Source organism: Propithecus coquereli, unplaced genomic scaffold, assembly GCF_000956105.1.
Source record: "Propithecus coquereli isolate 6110/MARCELLA unplaced genomic scaffold, Pcoq_1.0 Scaffold217, whole genome shotgun sequence".
Lineage (NCBI taxonomy): Eukaryota > Metazoa > Chordata > Mammalia > Primates > Indriidae > Propithecus > Propithecus coquereli.
The window spans coordinates 4,653,271-4,669,365 of NW_012146856.1; the positions used below are offsets into that span (position 1 = coordinate 4,653,271).

A 16,095-nucleotide genomic window follows, 5' to 3' on the forward strand; every position below is an offset into this window, starting at 1 on the left:
GATGGCTGGGAATGTTTTCAAAGCAACTCCCTTTAGCTCCTCCCTAACATTGTGTCTACGTTTGCCCACAGGGAGGAACAGTGGTCACCCACACTCCAAAATGAAATACAACCACTGTTTGCCAAACACAGTTACCACTCATGAAACAGATATTTGTTGTCAAGTCCTTATGCTGAGTACAGGCTGCTAAATTTTTACAAATGAGAGTTTGAAAGACACAGAGCATTTAGTAGACACCCTCTGGATCATCCTAAGGAGGACCTCCTGTGAACGAGGCAGCCTTCAAGTGATCAGAACCTCTGTCCGAAAGGCCACTAAGAACGTGGAAATGAGCCCCATAATGCCATTTATTCGCTTCTTGTGTTTTACTCAGTTCTTCCTCAGCTCCAACTCACATACAACACTCCCATGGCTTAGGCCAGGAGTTCAAGACCAGCCTGGGCAACATAGCCAGACCCCATCTCTACAAAAAATAGAAAAATTAGCCAGGCGTGGTGGTACATGCCTGTAGCCCCGGCTACTCGGGAGGCTGAGGCAGGATGATCACTTGAGCCCAGGAGTTTGAGGCTGCAGTGCGCTATGAGGATGCCACCACACTCCAGCCCAGGCAACAGAGCAAGATCTTGTCTCAAAAAACAAAAACAAACTCGAAGTATTCATACATGCATTTGAGATTACTAACGCACAAAGATGAAAAGCTGGTTCCTGTCAAATGAACCAATCAGAGAGAACGCACTGAGACTAAGAATAGAAGACAGACTGTGAAGTGCCCAAATCCTAGAATGAACAAAAACAGACACACAGACCCCTGTACTCAGGAGACTTACAGTCCAATGCAGGAGACAGAGACATTAGTCAAATAATTACCAAATGTAAACCTGCCAATGTGACAGATCTAAGCAGTGAAGCAGGGGGTGCCCGGCCATGCTTAACAGGGACATCTGACACCATTTGGGAGGTCAGGGAAAGCTTTCCAAGGGGCTGCAGCCTTGACCCAGGCTGATTTCAGAAGGACATGTGGTAGTTAGCTAAGAAAAAGAAGACAGAAGGAACATCACCTACCTTTTAAAGGAAGGGAAAAAAGGACAGACAAAGGCAACTGTGGTTTGCCCTCAAGGAAGGGCAGAGACCGCAGTGAGGCCACACAGTTGGGACTGAGGTTGCAGGGGCCAGATGGATGGAGCATGGCTGCAGTAGGTCCCGGTAGGGATTTTGTGCTTTTCTTGAGGGAGATGTGGAAGTAATAAAAAGATTTTAAAATAAATAAATCAAAATGTATGGTGAGGGCAGGAGGTAGAACCCAGTACAACACAGAGATGTTATGAAAGATCCTTAGTCAAAATCCCTCTGTGGGACTGAAGCCCTCCCCCCGCCATTATCACCATGTAACTAATGTAATTACGGTAATGTTTTTTCCTTTCCCTTGGGAAACAAATGGGAGTTATAAATTTTGATTGTTTTCCTGTGTCTTTAGAAGATGACAATAACGACAGTGTGGACCTTCTCAGGAGGTCAGTGCTTGCGAAATCGCTAAGAAAAATACACCTACTCAGGAACTGATACTCATTTTCTATCTTAATATTTCTACTAACAATTACAGAGAGGGACATGCCCACGCTTTGAGCCTGACTCAAATGAGGTAACTGGTTACAAGTGCCCCTCATCACCGCAGTGCAGCATTTCTGGTAGGCAGAGATAAAATAAGATTGGCAATGTCCCAAACAGTATTAAGGCTGGGAGACAGCTACATGGAGGTATGTGATCCTATTCTATCTACTTTAATATATTAATATATTTGAAATTTCCCAAGAAATTAAAAAGGAACGAAGTAAGAACACCACCATGCTCTGACACCATCACCCAGGTGTGCCCATCAAGTTTAGCTACGGGTGTGTCCACCTCAAAGAAAGCAGAAGTACACCCTGCTCAAATTTCTGAAAAATAAAAATTTCACAAACTAATGTCAAAAGGACAGCACAGACAATATTAAATGCTATTTAACACTGTTCTGGGAGGAAGAAAAAGGAGGACAATAGAAAATCTTTTGGTCTGAGTCTCTTTTGCCTCCATAGTGGTTTTCATGCAGAGAAGGGCAGTCCTCATTTTGCTAGATTCTACAACAGACAACAGATTGAGGGGCCAGAATGGACGCAGTGAGAGAAGTACACAGATTATTTTAACAGTACAGGCAAAGAATGTATATTGGATGAGAGTGCCGGAGAGGGAGAGAAGTGGATGGATTCAAGAAATATTTGAGTTAAAATCCATAGGAATCAGTGATAATATACATGACCAATGAGGAAACGGGAGGTATTAAAGATGACACCTAAGTTTTTATTTACATGCCAGGATGGATAATGGAGCAGTCACGAATATAGGAAGTACAGAAAAGATTTAGTATGGGGCTATATTTATTGTTCTGTGTTTTATCTTTCAGCCAGAAGTAGAATACAAATCTGGTTTTAGATACAAGTTCCAAATACAAGAGGAAATGTCAGACAGGCAGCTGCTTCACATATAGCTCCAACCCTGTGGCAAGATCTGGACAGGAGAAAAACATTTATGAAAACGTGATATGGTTAGTAAATAAAATTATAGTCATGGATAAGTATAGCCAGGGAGAAAGTGCTGCCTAAGAAATGAAAAGGCCTAGAATCAAACTTTAAGAATGTAATGACCAAGTAAGAGACATTAAACAAAAGGAGACCAAAAACACGCAGCCCAGAAAGAAGAGAGGAGATCGGGCCCAGTCTCTTTCCTTTTTGTTCTTTTGGTAAAAAACAGGCAATAATTTCTTAGGTATGAAACCTCAAACACAAACAACAAAAGAAAAAAATAGATATATTAGACTTCATCAAAATTAAAAACTTTATATTTCAAATGACACTACGAAGAAAAGTGAAAAGAAAAGCCACAGAATGGGAGGAAATACTTGCAAATCATATATGTGATAAGGTTCCAGTATTTAGTATACATAAAGAATTCTTTTAACTCAACAACAGACAACCCCATTTAAAAGTGGGCAAAAAATTTATTTGAACAGACGTTTCTCCAAGGAAGGTATATAAATGGCTAAAAAGCACATGAAAAAGATGCTCAATATTATGACCCATTGGGGAAATGCAAATCAAAACCACAATGAGATACCACTTTGTATCCACTGTGATGACTACAATGAAAAAGAGACAATAACAACTGTTGGCAAGGATGTGCACAGACTAACTCTCATACATGGTTCCTGGTGAGAATGCAAAAGGGTGCAGCCACTTCCACATGAATGAACCTTGAAAACACTATGCTAAGTGAAAGAAGCCAAACATTGTATGATTCCATTTATATAAAATTTCCAGAGCAGGAAAATCCAGAGACAGAAAGTAGGTTGCCAAAGACTGGGGGGAGGGGGGAAATAGGGAATGAGTACCAACGGGCGTGGGTTTTCTTGGGGTGATAAAATATTTTAGAATTAAATAGTGATGGCTGCAAACTTTGTGAATATATTTGAAAAAAAAACACTAAATCATGCACTTTTAAAGAGTGATAATTTGAGTAGGTGATTACATATCTCAATTTTTAATTATGCTGATGGCTTAAAAAAAAAACCCAATACCTATTTACGATAAAAACTCAGATAAATAGGAATAGATAAGAACTACCTCATCTTGATTAAAAAAAAAAAACATCTACAAAAACCCTACAGCTAACACCACACTCAACACCTGGGAACAGGCAAGGATGTCCAGTCTTACCACTCTTATGTTACATAATGCTGGAAGTTCTAGCCAGTGCAATAAGGCAAGAAAAAGAAACTAAAGGCATAATGATCCAAAAGAGATAAAACTGCTCCTATTTGCAGATAACATGATCGTCAATGGAGAAAATCCCAAGGAAGTTACAAAAACTCCTAGAACTAGTTAGTTAGTTCAGAAAGGTCTAAGCTGTATAACAAAATGGAGAAAGTAGAGGGTGGATGGATTTAGAGGAAAGAGAACAGTCCAGAAGAGTTCAAAGGAGTTTATGGGCAAAAAAAAAAAATGAGAGAGAAGGGAAAGGAAGGGGAGGGGAGGGGAGAGGAACATAAGCTCCACCTCCTGTCAGATCAGCAGTGGCATTAGATTCTGCATTATGGTGAGTTGTATAATTATTTCATATTATGAAATGATTCATATTTCATAATTCATTTTCCATATTCATATTTCATATTAAATGTACTAATAATAGAAATAAAGTGCACAATAAATGTAATGCACTTGAATCATCCCGAAACCATCCCCTCCTGCCCTTGTGGTCTGTGGAGAAATTGCCTTCCATGAAACCGGACCCTGCTGCCAAAGAGTTTGGGGACCGCTGCCATAGAGTATATGCACACTCTTCTAGGCAAGGAACCCAATATGGATGCAGTCCTTCTTCACAAAGCCAGCACTATACTGAGATTCCTTTTCATCATTATAATACTGGCGCATGAAGAACAAACTCGCTTTTCTGCCACTATTTCTACTTCCTTGACCAGAAGTTTCTGTCTTCGTGTTAACAATTCTTAAACAAATAGACACACACAAAAGTAAAAGCATGTGTCCAGTAACTAACTGCCTGCGTACACCTGCCCATGGACACCCATTAACCCCACTCATTACCAGCACATAACTTGGATGCCAGAGTTCTAGTCACAGCTCTACCAATGACACATTTTTTTTCAAGTGCATATAAAATTATATATATGAAAGTACAGGGTAAAAGAGAAAATTATACTATGGTTAAAACTATATACAAATTTTACAGTTAAAGGAAAATGGAGTATAACAAAATATGGAAAAATAAAAAATGACTGTCAGTAACAGCTAAATTATGGCAAATATTTTTTCTATTAATATTGTTATATTTTTACAAGCATATAAAAAAGTGAAGGATTAATGAAAGCATTTTTAGATGACATTAAGCATTTTATAAGAAACATGCTATCTGAAGAAAATTTCCTTTGGAATAATAATGGAATAATGGAAGGTACACAGCAGACCTGCATTCTGTCACCTGCTCTGCCCTCATGTACCAAGTTGCTTTGGGGAAAAGCACTCAAACTTTTCTTTACAAACTCAAGATACTCAAAATTTGAAGGATATTGATCTAAGATCCCTAAAAATTCTAAAATAGATATGATGTAATGAGGTATCCAGAGTTAGAAATAAGTTCTTATTCGCAATTAACTTTTTGATGACTTTTCATTCACACATTAATTCCCTCCTCTTCTGGAATCAGAAGAATTACCCCACCTGTCCTCAAATATCACCAGTAAAGCATAGTGAAAGGAATACAGGAATTGGAAACGACAGGTCGCAATTCACATCACAACCATTACTTTATTTATCACACGCCTACCACATGCCAAGGATTCTTCAAGGCACTGAGCTCGTGTTCAGTGAGAATAAAATAATGGGAAATTAAGGCAATAAAATAAAGTTCATGTCCTCCTGAGTAAACAAGTATTTTGTAGTGAGATAAGCGCTAAGAAGAAAACTCAAGCAGGGTTAAGGGCACAGAGAGTTCCTGGATGTGCTCTTCTGGGTGGCCCCTGTAATGAAGTGATACTACAGAAATGAGATCTGCATGGAGTGAGGGAGAAGGCTGTACTGACACCCAAGAGACAAATGTTTCAGGCAGAAAGAATCATAAACACGGAGGCCCCGAAACAGGAGTTGTTCAGAATGTTCAAAAGTCTCAAGGAGGCCAATGTGGCAGGAGCAAATAGAACTTTCAGAAAGAGTAACAGGAATGACATCAGAATGGTGGTAGGTGCCAGATGGTGCAGAGTGTGGTGGGCCATGGCGAGCCACTGAATTGTAGTCTGGGTGTGATGGGAAGCCTTTGGAGGATTTGGAAATGAAGATTAACATCGCCTGATTTACATTCTAAAAGGTAAGTCTAGCTGCTATGTGAAAAACAGACTTTAGGCATGAGGAAAGAGCAGAAGAAAAGATACTGGTTAGGGAGGTACCACGGAGCCCAGGTAAAATAGCAAGACAGCTTGCACTAGGAAGATAGTAGCAGTGATGATGGGAATTATCGAGATTCAGAAAGCAGTTTTAAAAGTAAAACCAACGGGATTAGTTAATGGATTCAATATAGGTTATGAAAGAAAGTCAATGATGACACCACAGTTTTCAGCCTGGGAAAGCGGGTGAATGGAGGTTAAGTTTTAAGACCTAGAAACCGTTACTAAAATAACTAATTCACCTGTTCACAAATAGCATAAGTGTTACTGACATAAAACTGAAAAGGCAGAAATAGATATTGCTTTTCTACTCACCATTTGCAGACTGTATCATGTTCCCGGATTTCTGGACTTCATCAAATTTTGTAAAAATTACATTCAACCTGTATGAAAGCAAAAATACATATAAACTATTAACCATCAAGGTTTACAGCCAATTATATGAAAACACAAATGTGAGGTTGAACCCTACCACCCCCAAAAAAGTCAAGGATAAAAACCCACCTAATAACAAAAACAGTAACAATAACATTAACAATAGCCAACAATAACTGAGCACTTACTGTAAGTCAAGAACAGGCCTATGGGTCTATCTGAAAGATCTCATTCAATCATACTAACAGCCTTATGAAAGATTCTTATCATCCCCATTCTACAGATAAGGAAATCAAGACCCCATACCTTTCTTAAGGTGACATAGTGAGGTGGAGATTCCAGCCCTAAGAGTGAGAATCTAGAGCCCGTACTCTCTGACATTATATTAAACTGCCAAGTCTACACAAAGTGTATACATTATGAAAACAGTATATTTCTCCTATTTCTATTTCTTTCTAAGTATAGGCTGTCAATTACTTAGGATACAGCTTTTCAAGATGTACTAAAATTACACTACAAAAGCTTATGCTGACTTATGCTTAATTCAAAAATTATATAAATAATTTCTCTAGAAACAAATGTCGTGACTGGGTAATCTTCAGCTGAAAAAAGTCTGCATTACATTTATTTTCTATTAATGGATCATTTCACCTTGGCATTTAAATTAAAGTAAAATTCCCCAACCAGTCAAAATATTCCATCCTAGTGACACCAAAAATGAAAGGAAAAGGTGGGAAGGAGGTATTACCTTACCTAGCAGAAAAAGTTAAGAAAAAAGAAGCTTTCCCAAGCAAAACACAGGTATATTGGAATAAGAGTATAGGTTGACATTATAAAGCAATGTATTTTTACATTCAAACCTATGCCACACATTTTGGGGACATTTTAGCACTTTCTAACACATCACCCTGTCTTACAAGCTCTAATCATTGCAAACATGTTTGTCTTTTCCTCCCAAGCAGAATGGTAGCTCCCTGGGGGTAGAGATGTAAGCCATATTCTTTTGGTACTCTGTGCCAAGCACCATGCCATGCAGATGCTCACTCAAGAGAGTTACGTGACTGTGTTAGACATGTAATCTAACACGTACCCATCTTCACTTTGGAAAACTTTAGATACTTCACACACATTCTGGCGTTAGACCATTCATTTGCTCATTCACTGAACAAATACCTGAATGCCCACTATGAGCCTAGCACGAGCTAGCTAGATGCTGAATGTGTAAAGTTCCTGCCTTCTGGAGCTTACCTATTAAGGAACAGGGAAGCCAAAAATGCCCATCAGCAAATAAAAGGGATGAACCAGCCTAATATACTGCCTCCCCCCATTCCATGGGAGACATTGATAACCTTTTCAAGTCATCTTTCCAGTAAGCCCAGATGTTCCCTCAGAATCTTTCTCAAAACTACTCCAAGCAGCCACTACCAATTAATCAAAGTTGGTACTGAATAAAAATTCTATTGCCATCTCAGCACCAGATATGAGTAAAACTATCACTCACTTTCAAATCCAGTGGTTACTAAAGATCGGGAAAGTGCCTTACACTCAATTTCTTATGATGTTTCCATTACCTTCCCTTTCAAAAGTAACAAAGATCTCCAATGGCTTGACAAGCTCATGAATAATATCACGACACAGGTTGCCTGGGCATGCCCTGACTGATGCGCCACTTTATGGTGTCACAACCACACCTCTGACACGGGCATGCCTGTAAGTTTGCAAATTAGGCTTGAGTATACCTCTAGTCTGGTTGTTTCTGAAACTACTGGAAGAGGGCAAATATTTCTTCCATTCCTGGGAGAGTATTCACCACTATAAATGGCAAATGTGTCAGAGTGTGCAGATTCCTTATCAGTGGTAAGGTCTACTTACTGTGACCACATTACCCACAACCCTGCAGGCCCCAACAACTGGATATGAGAACTCAGTTGTTAAATGAGAGCATTATAAAGATCACTGTTATTGGTACTTGCACCTTAATTCAGAACTCCCTTTGCTTTCACATTCCTGTCTTACTAGCTCCCTCATTCTCTACTCAATAATGCTGATTTAACGGCTCCTACCAAGGTTACCGCCACAAGAGACAGTCTAACACCAACAAAACATTCCTTACAAATGGAAAGACTGGCTTTTGTCTGAGCACAGAAATATAAACTGCCTCTCTTGGGAACTATCAATTTCCACAAATCCAAAAGGGTGAGTTTTATAGAATCAAAGACATTGAATACATTAACTAATGATTACCCCTCTGAAGCCACCAAATTTTTTTATTTTAAATCTTTGGATCTCAATTTAAAATGAACTTCTTCACTGGTTTTATAAAAAACTACCATTTTCACCTATATTTTCTGAATTTAAATTTTGATATTTCACTCTTCAATTCAATTGGAATTTATTTTACCGTAAGATTTGGAACAAATTCCTTCCTTCCTAGAAAAAAAAAAATTTGTTTTGAAAGAGTCTCGCTCTGTCACCTGTGCTATAGTGCCATGGCGTCAGCCTAGCTCGCAGCAACTCAAACTCCTGGGCTCAAGCAATCCTCCTGCCTCAGCCTCCTGAGTAGCTGGGACTACAGGCGTGTACCACCACACCTGGCTAATTTTTTTTTTTTTTTTCTATTTCTAGTTGGTCAACTAATTTATTTCTATTTTTAGTAGAGACAGGGTCTTGCTCTTGCTGAGGCTGGTCTTTAACTCCTGATCTCAAGTGATCCTCCCACCTCAGCCTCCTGGAGTGCTAGATTACAGGCGTTAGCCACCATGTCTGGCCTAGAAAAATTTATAAAATTTAAATTTTAAATTATTTCCTAGAAACAAATATTTATTTCATGTACAGCAATCTCACAGTCAACCCACAGCTCTACCTATACACTCAGAGCTTTTAACATGAAAAAGAGGGATCAAAATAAACAAAAAGGCTGGCTCACACCTATAATACTAGCAGAAGGACTGCTTCAGGCCAGGAGTTCAAAATCAGACTGAGCAAAAGTTAGACAGTCCCCTGACCCCCCCACCCCCACATCCTCTGCAAAACATAGAAAAATTAGCTGGGTGTGGTGGTGCCTGGCTGTAGTCCCAGCTACTCAGGAGGCCAAGGCAGCAGGATGGCTTGAGCCCCGGAGTTTGAGTTTGCAGTGAGCTATGATCATGCCACTGCATTCTAGCCCAGGTAAAAGAGCAAGACCTTGTCTCAAATAAATAAATAAACAAACAAACAAACACACACACACACATACTCAAAAATCCCAACCTGGAGGACAGAAGAGATCCGGAAGAGAAAAGAAAAGTTTTAAAAACACATTATTTGCCAGGTACAGTGGTATGCACCTGTAGTCCCAGCTAGTTGGGAGGCTGAGGTAGCAGGATCACTTGAGCTCAGGAGTTCTGAGGCCAGCCTGCACAACAGAGCAAGAAACCCCGTATCTTAAAAAAATAAATGAAAACAAAATCACTAATGCTTCTAAGAGATAAGAGAAAATGCTACAATCATAAAAGCAAACACGGAAGGAATCCTTCAAAATGGCTGAATAAGGACGCTCGAAAATCTGCGGCTCCAAAGAAGCAAAGAGAACAATGGCAAAACTTGTCAAAAATCAACATTTTCAAAACTCTGGAAACTGAACAAAGGCTTACAACAATATGAAGAGCATTTCTTCAAGAAAAATGGCTGAGTCTTGGTAATAACCATGAGCTTTACCATTTTGCTGTGCCCTATTTTCATCTCCAATTCAGCAGCTGAAAACCAACAGCCTCATAATCACGGTAGTTTGAAAACCAGCAGCCTGGTAGTCACTGGAAAGAGCTGAACAAGTCTGCAGCTACCCCCAAATCCCCATTCCCAGAGAACTATCACTTCGCTTGTCTGGGACATCCCTGGAAACTCACTGGCAGAGCTTGTCTTTATTTGACCTGACTGAAGAGATTTCTCAATGTGAGAGGCTTTTACCCTAAGGTTATGATCAAAACTAATCAGTAACAATCATTTAATGTGGCAGATGCCTGAGACAACAATAATAACCGAGGCAAAAAAGCTGACCCAAAAATTTAAAAGGAAAAACTGGAAATGATATGTTCACAGAAACTTTGAAAGCACTAAGATACTCAACACTGACTGACCTTGAGGCTCTGAACAAGCAGGAAGTAAAAAAGGAAGACAGATGCAAAATACCTGCCAGAGCCCTTAAGTCATAACCCCAAACACTGGGGAGCCTTGCTGGGAGATTTGCTGGTTCAATGCATTCAACAAAATCTCTGTTCGATCATTAGCAGACCACTAAGCTAACCAAGCAGAGAATTCAATGGCCACATACAAGTAATAAAGACTTTAAAGAATTAGTTCAGGAAAGTCACAGCAACAGTGAGCAACAAAAACAATAAACAGCAACAACAACAAACCTAGAGAGGGGAAACAATCTGATTTTCTGAGTTATCACAGTATAGAATTGAAAATGTTCAGTTTCAATGAAAAATTCTGAGACATGTAAAGAAACAAGAAAATATGGCCCATATGCAGGGGGATAAAAAAGTCAATAGAAACTATCTTTAAGGAAGCCCAGATACTGGCCTAACTCAATGAAGACTTGAAATCTACTCATTTAAATATGTTAAGAGATCTAAAGGAAATTTCTAAAGAATTAAAGTATAAGAACAATATCTCACCAAATAGAGAATAACAATTAAGAGATAGAAAATATAAAAAAGAACTATATAGAAATTCTAAAGATAAAAAGTATAATAGCTGAAATAAAAAGTTCAATAGAGAGGTTCAACAGCAGATTTGAGCTAGGACAAGAAAGAATCAGCAAACTTGAAGTGAGTCAACTGATGTTAACCTGAGTGACAGAAGAAAAAAAGAACAACAGAAACATGAACATAGCCTAAGAGATCATCTTACAAAATCAGTGTATCAACATACGTATAATGGGAGTACCAAGAAAGGAGAAAAAGGTGAAAAAGATATATGAAGAATAATGGGTATGAACTTCACAAAATCTGATATAAAACAATCTACATATTTAGCAAGCACAACAAACTCCAAATTGCATAAAGTTAAAGAGATCCAACCCTAGATACATAATAACCAAACTGTCAGAAGACTAAGAGAAAATCTTTAAAGCAACAATATAGAAGCCACTCATTGTGTACAAGGGATCTTCAAAAAGGTCAATATCTAATGAGAAACAATGACAGTCAGGTGGAAGAAGGCTGACATATTCAAAGTCCTGAAATTAAAAGACTGTCAACCAAGAATTCTATATCTAACAAAATTATCCTTCAAACACAAAGGAGAATTTAAGACATTACCAGATAAACAAAAAATGATAGTCTTTCAGGTTTAAATGAAAGGACCCGAAACAACAACCCAAATGCACAACAATAAAGAACATCAGTAAAAATAACTACACAGGTAAATATAAATGACACAGGTAAATATGAAAGATAGTATAAATGTTTTTTCAGTTTTAGTGCTTTCCTGGTCCTATACGACTTAAAAAGAAACTGGATAAATCAATAATTATAAAACTGTGGGTGTTGGTAGGTTTATAATGTATAAAGATGAAATTTGCATGACAATAACAACAAAAAAGAGGGAGAGGAAAACAGAACTAAGTAGGAGGACAGTTTTTAATACTGAAATGAAATAGTATCAATTTGAACTACACTATTTTAAGATGTTAATTGTAATCCCCAAAACAACCATTAAGAAAATAACTCCCCTCAAAATACTAAAAAAAAATAGTAAGAAAATTAAAGTAGTACACTAGAAAACATCTGTTTAACACAAAATAAGGCAGTAATGGAAGAACAAAAAATAAAAAGTCACGACACAAATACAAACAGCAAACTGACACACATAAATTCTACCTTACCAGTACTACACTAAATATGAATGGATTAAACACTCCAGTGAAAAGGCAAAGAATGTCAGACTGCATAAACAAGACTCAACTTTATGTATCTACAAGAGATTGATTGATTGATTGATGAGACAGGGTCTCAATCTGTCACCTAGGCTGGAGTACAGTGGCACAATCATAGCTCAATGTAACCTCAACTCCTAGGCTCGAGTTATTCTCCCACCTCAGCCTCTCAAAGTGCTACAATTACAGGTGCCACTGCACCTGGCCTAATTATTTATTTGAAAGAGATGGGGTATTGCTGTATTGCCCAGGCTGGATTCCAACTCCTGGACTCAAGCAACCCTCCCACCTCAGCCTCTCAAGTAGTCTAAGAGACTCATTTGAGATTCAAAGACACAAAGATGTTGAAAGTAAAGAAAAGAAAAAGATATTCCATGGAAATAGTATGCAAGAAGAGTAGGAATGGTCATACTGACATCAAATAACATAGACTTTAAGAAAAAAATTGTTACTGGGCATAAAGAAATTTTAGAATGATAAAAGGGTCAATGCATCAGGAAAACATGTAACAATTATAAATACATATGTACCTAAGAATAAAGTCCCTAGGAGGAGCCAAGATGGCAGACAAGAAAAGCTGCCAGTCAGACTGTCTCTGAAAAAAAGACCTATTTTAGAAGAAAGTGAAAAAAATAAACTAGCAGAAAAACATAGATCAGGTGAGGGTCAGAAGGAAGGCTGCCTGAAACTACAGGAGACTCCACGGGCAGACGTTGCGGAGAAGAACTGGAAGGAGAAAAGTCCCCAAGAGGCTTGGAGAACAGTGACAAGGGTAGGTGGAGCAGATAACTTTCCCCTCGCTTGCATCTTGGACTGTTGGTGGGCTCCTGAGTGGTTGGAGAGACCTGCCAACACCAGCCCAGGGACGGCTGCTGCCAGTGAGCGGTGGCCTCTTGCGGACAGGGCACCAGGCTCCCAGCTCCCTCGGGGCACCTCCCCGCACGCAGACCCCAGCCTATCAGCACACACCATATTAATCCATTCTCTCCTTCTCCTTCCCTATCCGTGGGTGCCCAGAGAGACAATTTAGCCATCACATAGAGGCATCTCCAAGTAACAGGACCTTTCCTTTTGGGGCCCTACAGCAGCAGACTGAGGGGTACTGCGAGCTCCCTACCCACCAGCCCTCCTAGGTGCTGCTTGCCTGGTGACTCCAGGAGAGAGGGACAAATCCCAAGGTGGACTGAAATCGATCCAGCTTGGGCACCCTGTAGGTGATTCGAGACCAGCACCCCTCCCCCTGGCAGGGTCAGGGATTGATCTCCAGGGCCTAGGGGACAGGCCTGCAGACCAGGCCCCGTACACCCAGGTCACAATCGCAATGCCCCGGGGCACAAAAGGGAGATCTGTGAAAGAGCCTACTGAGGAGTGTGTGCCTTCAGGGGCAGATCAGCGTACCTGAGCAGCAACTCTCCTCCCAAAAGAGCTGTGCAGCTCAGGCTGCGATGCTGGGCAGGGAACCTCCCAGCCCACGTGACAGCCAGGGGAGATCCACTGGCCTGAGGTCCTGCCTGCTGGCAGAGGCCTAGGAGAGGCCACGGAGAGGGGGAGGGTGGAAGGGAGCAAGACCTGCTCTAGAGTGAGGGTCTTGGATAGCCCCAAACCCCAAGCCCAGACTTTTCGGCTGAGTGGAGCCATTTCAGCCCCTCCAGGCAGCTTTGCACAGAAGCAAAGAACAGACCTTTGACCCCTGCTTAACAGCACTTGTGGAGCCTGAGGGAAGACTTACCCAACCCCAGCCCCACCCAGACTCACTCCTGGACCTGCCCCCACTGAGGTGGAGAATAAGGACACACCTGGAAGTCCCAGGGCCCCACCCAGCAACCGAGCCACAACAGGGCCTCTCCAGAGGAACATGAGCGGTTAAAAGACCCAAAAACAGCACTGCAGCTCGCTCCTCCCAACAAGCGCTACCTACTGACAGGGAGGTCACTCTGCACACCCTTTTACTGCATCTACTTATTCGTCATAAAGGGTGTGGTAGAATCTCACTGACAAACATCACCTACTGGCTCAGAGACTAAACAGGGCATGTCATTATCGAAATGAAAATCTAAAGGCAAGAAGGAACAACCGATCCAGATGGGAAGGAACCAGCGAAAGAACTCTGGAAGCATGAAAAATCAAACGGAAAGCACACCCCCAAAGAGGAACAACAGCTCTCTAGCAATTGACATTAACCAAACTCAGAACACTAAAATGACAGAAGAATTTCAAACATGGATTGTAAGAAAACTCAATGACATGCAAGAAAAAATGGATGACCAACACAAAGAAACCACAAAAAAAATCCAGGACTTGGAAGAAAAATTCACTAAAGAAATTGAAATATTAAAGAAGAATCAAACAGATCTCCTGGAAATGAAAGACTTACTCAGGGAACTACAAAACACAGTGGAAAGCCTCAAGAACAGCGTAGATCAAACAGAAGAAAGAATCTCAGAGGCTGAAGACAACTCCTTCCAATTAAATAAGTCACAGAGATCGAGCAGAAAATTAAGAGAAAAGAAATAAGCCTACAAGAAATGTGGGATTATGTGAAAAAACGGAAACTGAGGGTGATAGGGATTCCGGAAGGTGAAGAAGAAAACATCCAAGGGCTGGATAAGCTATTTGAAGAATTAATAGAGGAGAATTTTCAAGGCCTTGCTAAAAATTTAGGTATACAGGTACAAGAAGCTAAACGGACCCCAAGGAGATTCAATGCAAATAGGAAGACACCACATCATGTAGTCATCAGATTGACCAAAATATCCATTAAACAGGCCCTTCTACAAGCTGCAAGGCGAAAGAAATGAGTAACATACAAAGGAAAGCCCATCAGAGTAACTCCAGACTTCTCCACTGAAACCCTACAAGCAAGAAGAGACTGGAGCCCCATTCTCACTCTTCTCAAATAGAATAATGCCCGGCCTAGAATCTTGTACCCTGCAAAACTAAGTTTCATATAAGAAGGAGAAATAAAGACATTCTCAGATAAGCAAAGACTGCGGGAATTCACCAAGACAAGACCAGCTCTCCAAGAAGTACTCAAAACAGAATTACATAAGGATCAGCAAGATAATCACTCACGAATGTAAAACCACTCAAAAGTTAAAGATCAAAGGCTAGATTCCACAATGGCTCGAGAGAGAAAAAAAAGCAACAAAATGCAACCCAACAGAATGAACAGTAACTCACCTGACTTATCAGTTCTCTCAATAAATATGAATGGCTTGAACTCCCCTCTCAAGAGACATAGGCTGGCCAAATGGATAAAAAAAACAAGCCAAGCATCTGCTGTCTCCAGGAAACGCATCTAACCTGCAAGGATGCATTTAGACTCAAGGTAAAGGGGTGGAAAACAATATTTCAAGCAAATGGAAGCCAAAAGAAGGCTGGTGTGGCAGTTTTGATCTCAGATAACTTAGTTTTTAAATCAAAAAAAGTAATGAAAGACAAAGGGGGTCACTATATAATGGTGAAGGGTACAGTTCAACAAGAAGACATAACAATTGTAAATATGTATGCACCCAACTTAGGTGCACCAAGATTCATAAAGCAAACTCTACTTGATCTAAACAAATTGATAAACAGCAATACCATAATAGTTGGAGACTTCAACACTCCACTGACAGCCAAGGACAGATCCTCCAAACAGAAAATTAACAAAGAAATAATGGACTTAAACAGAACTCTAGAACAAATGGGCATGACTGACATTTATAGGACATTCTACCCAAAAACCACTGAATACACGTTCTTCTCATCAGCTCATGGGGCATTCTCTAAGATTGACCATATTCTAGGACACAAAGCATGTCTCAAAAAATTTTTA

General features: G+C 40.0%; 1 protein-coding gene across 1 annotated transcript in view; it reads right to left on the bottom strand.

The window, feature by feature from the left end:
• The window catches only part of CLASP1 (cytoplasmic linker associated protein 1), a 256,974-nt gene that overhangs the window by 134,446 nt on the left and 106,433 nt on the right, over positions 1–16,095 (bottom strand). The window contains exon 8 of the mRNA XM_012644678.1: positions 6,299–6,366. Coding sequence (XP_012500132.1) covers positions 6,299–6,366 — 68 coding nt within the window. The remainder of the gene's footprint in view (positions 1–6,298; positions 6,367–16,095) is intronic.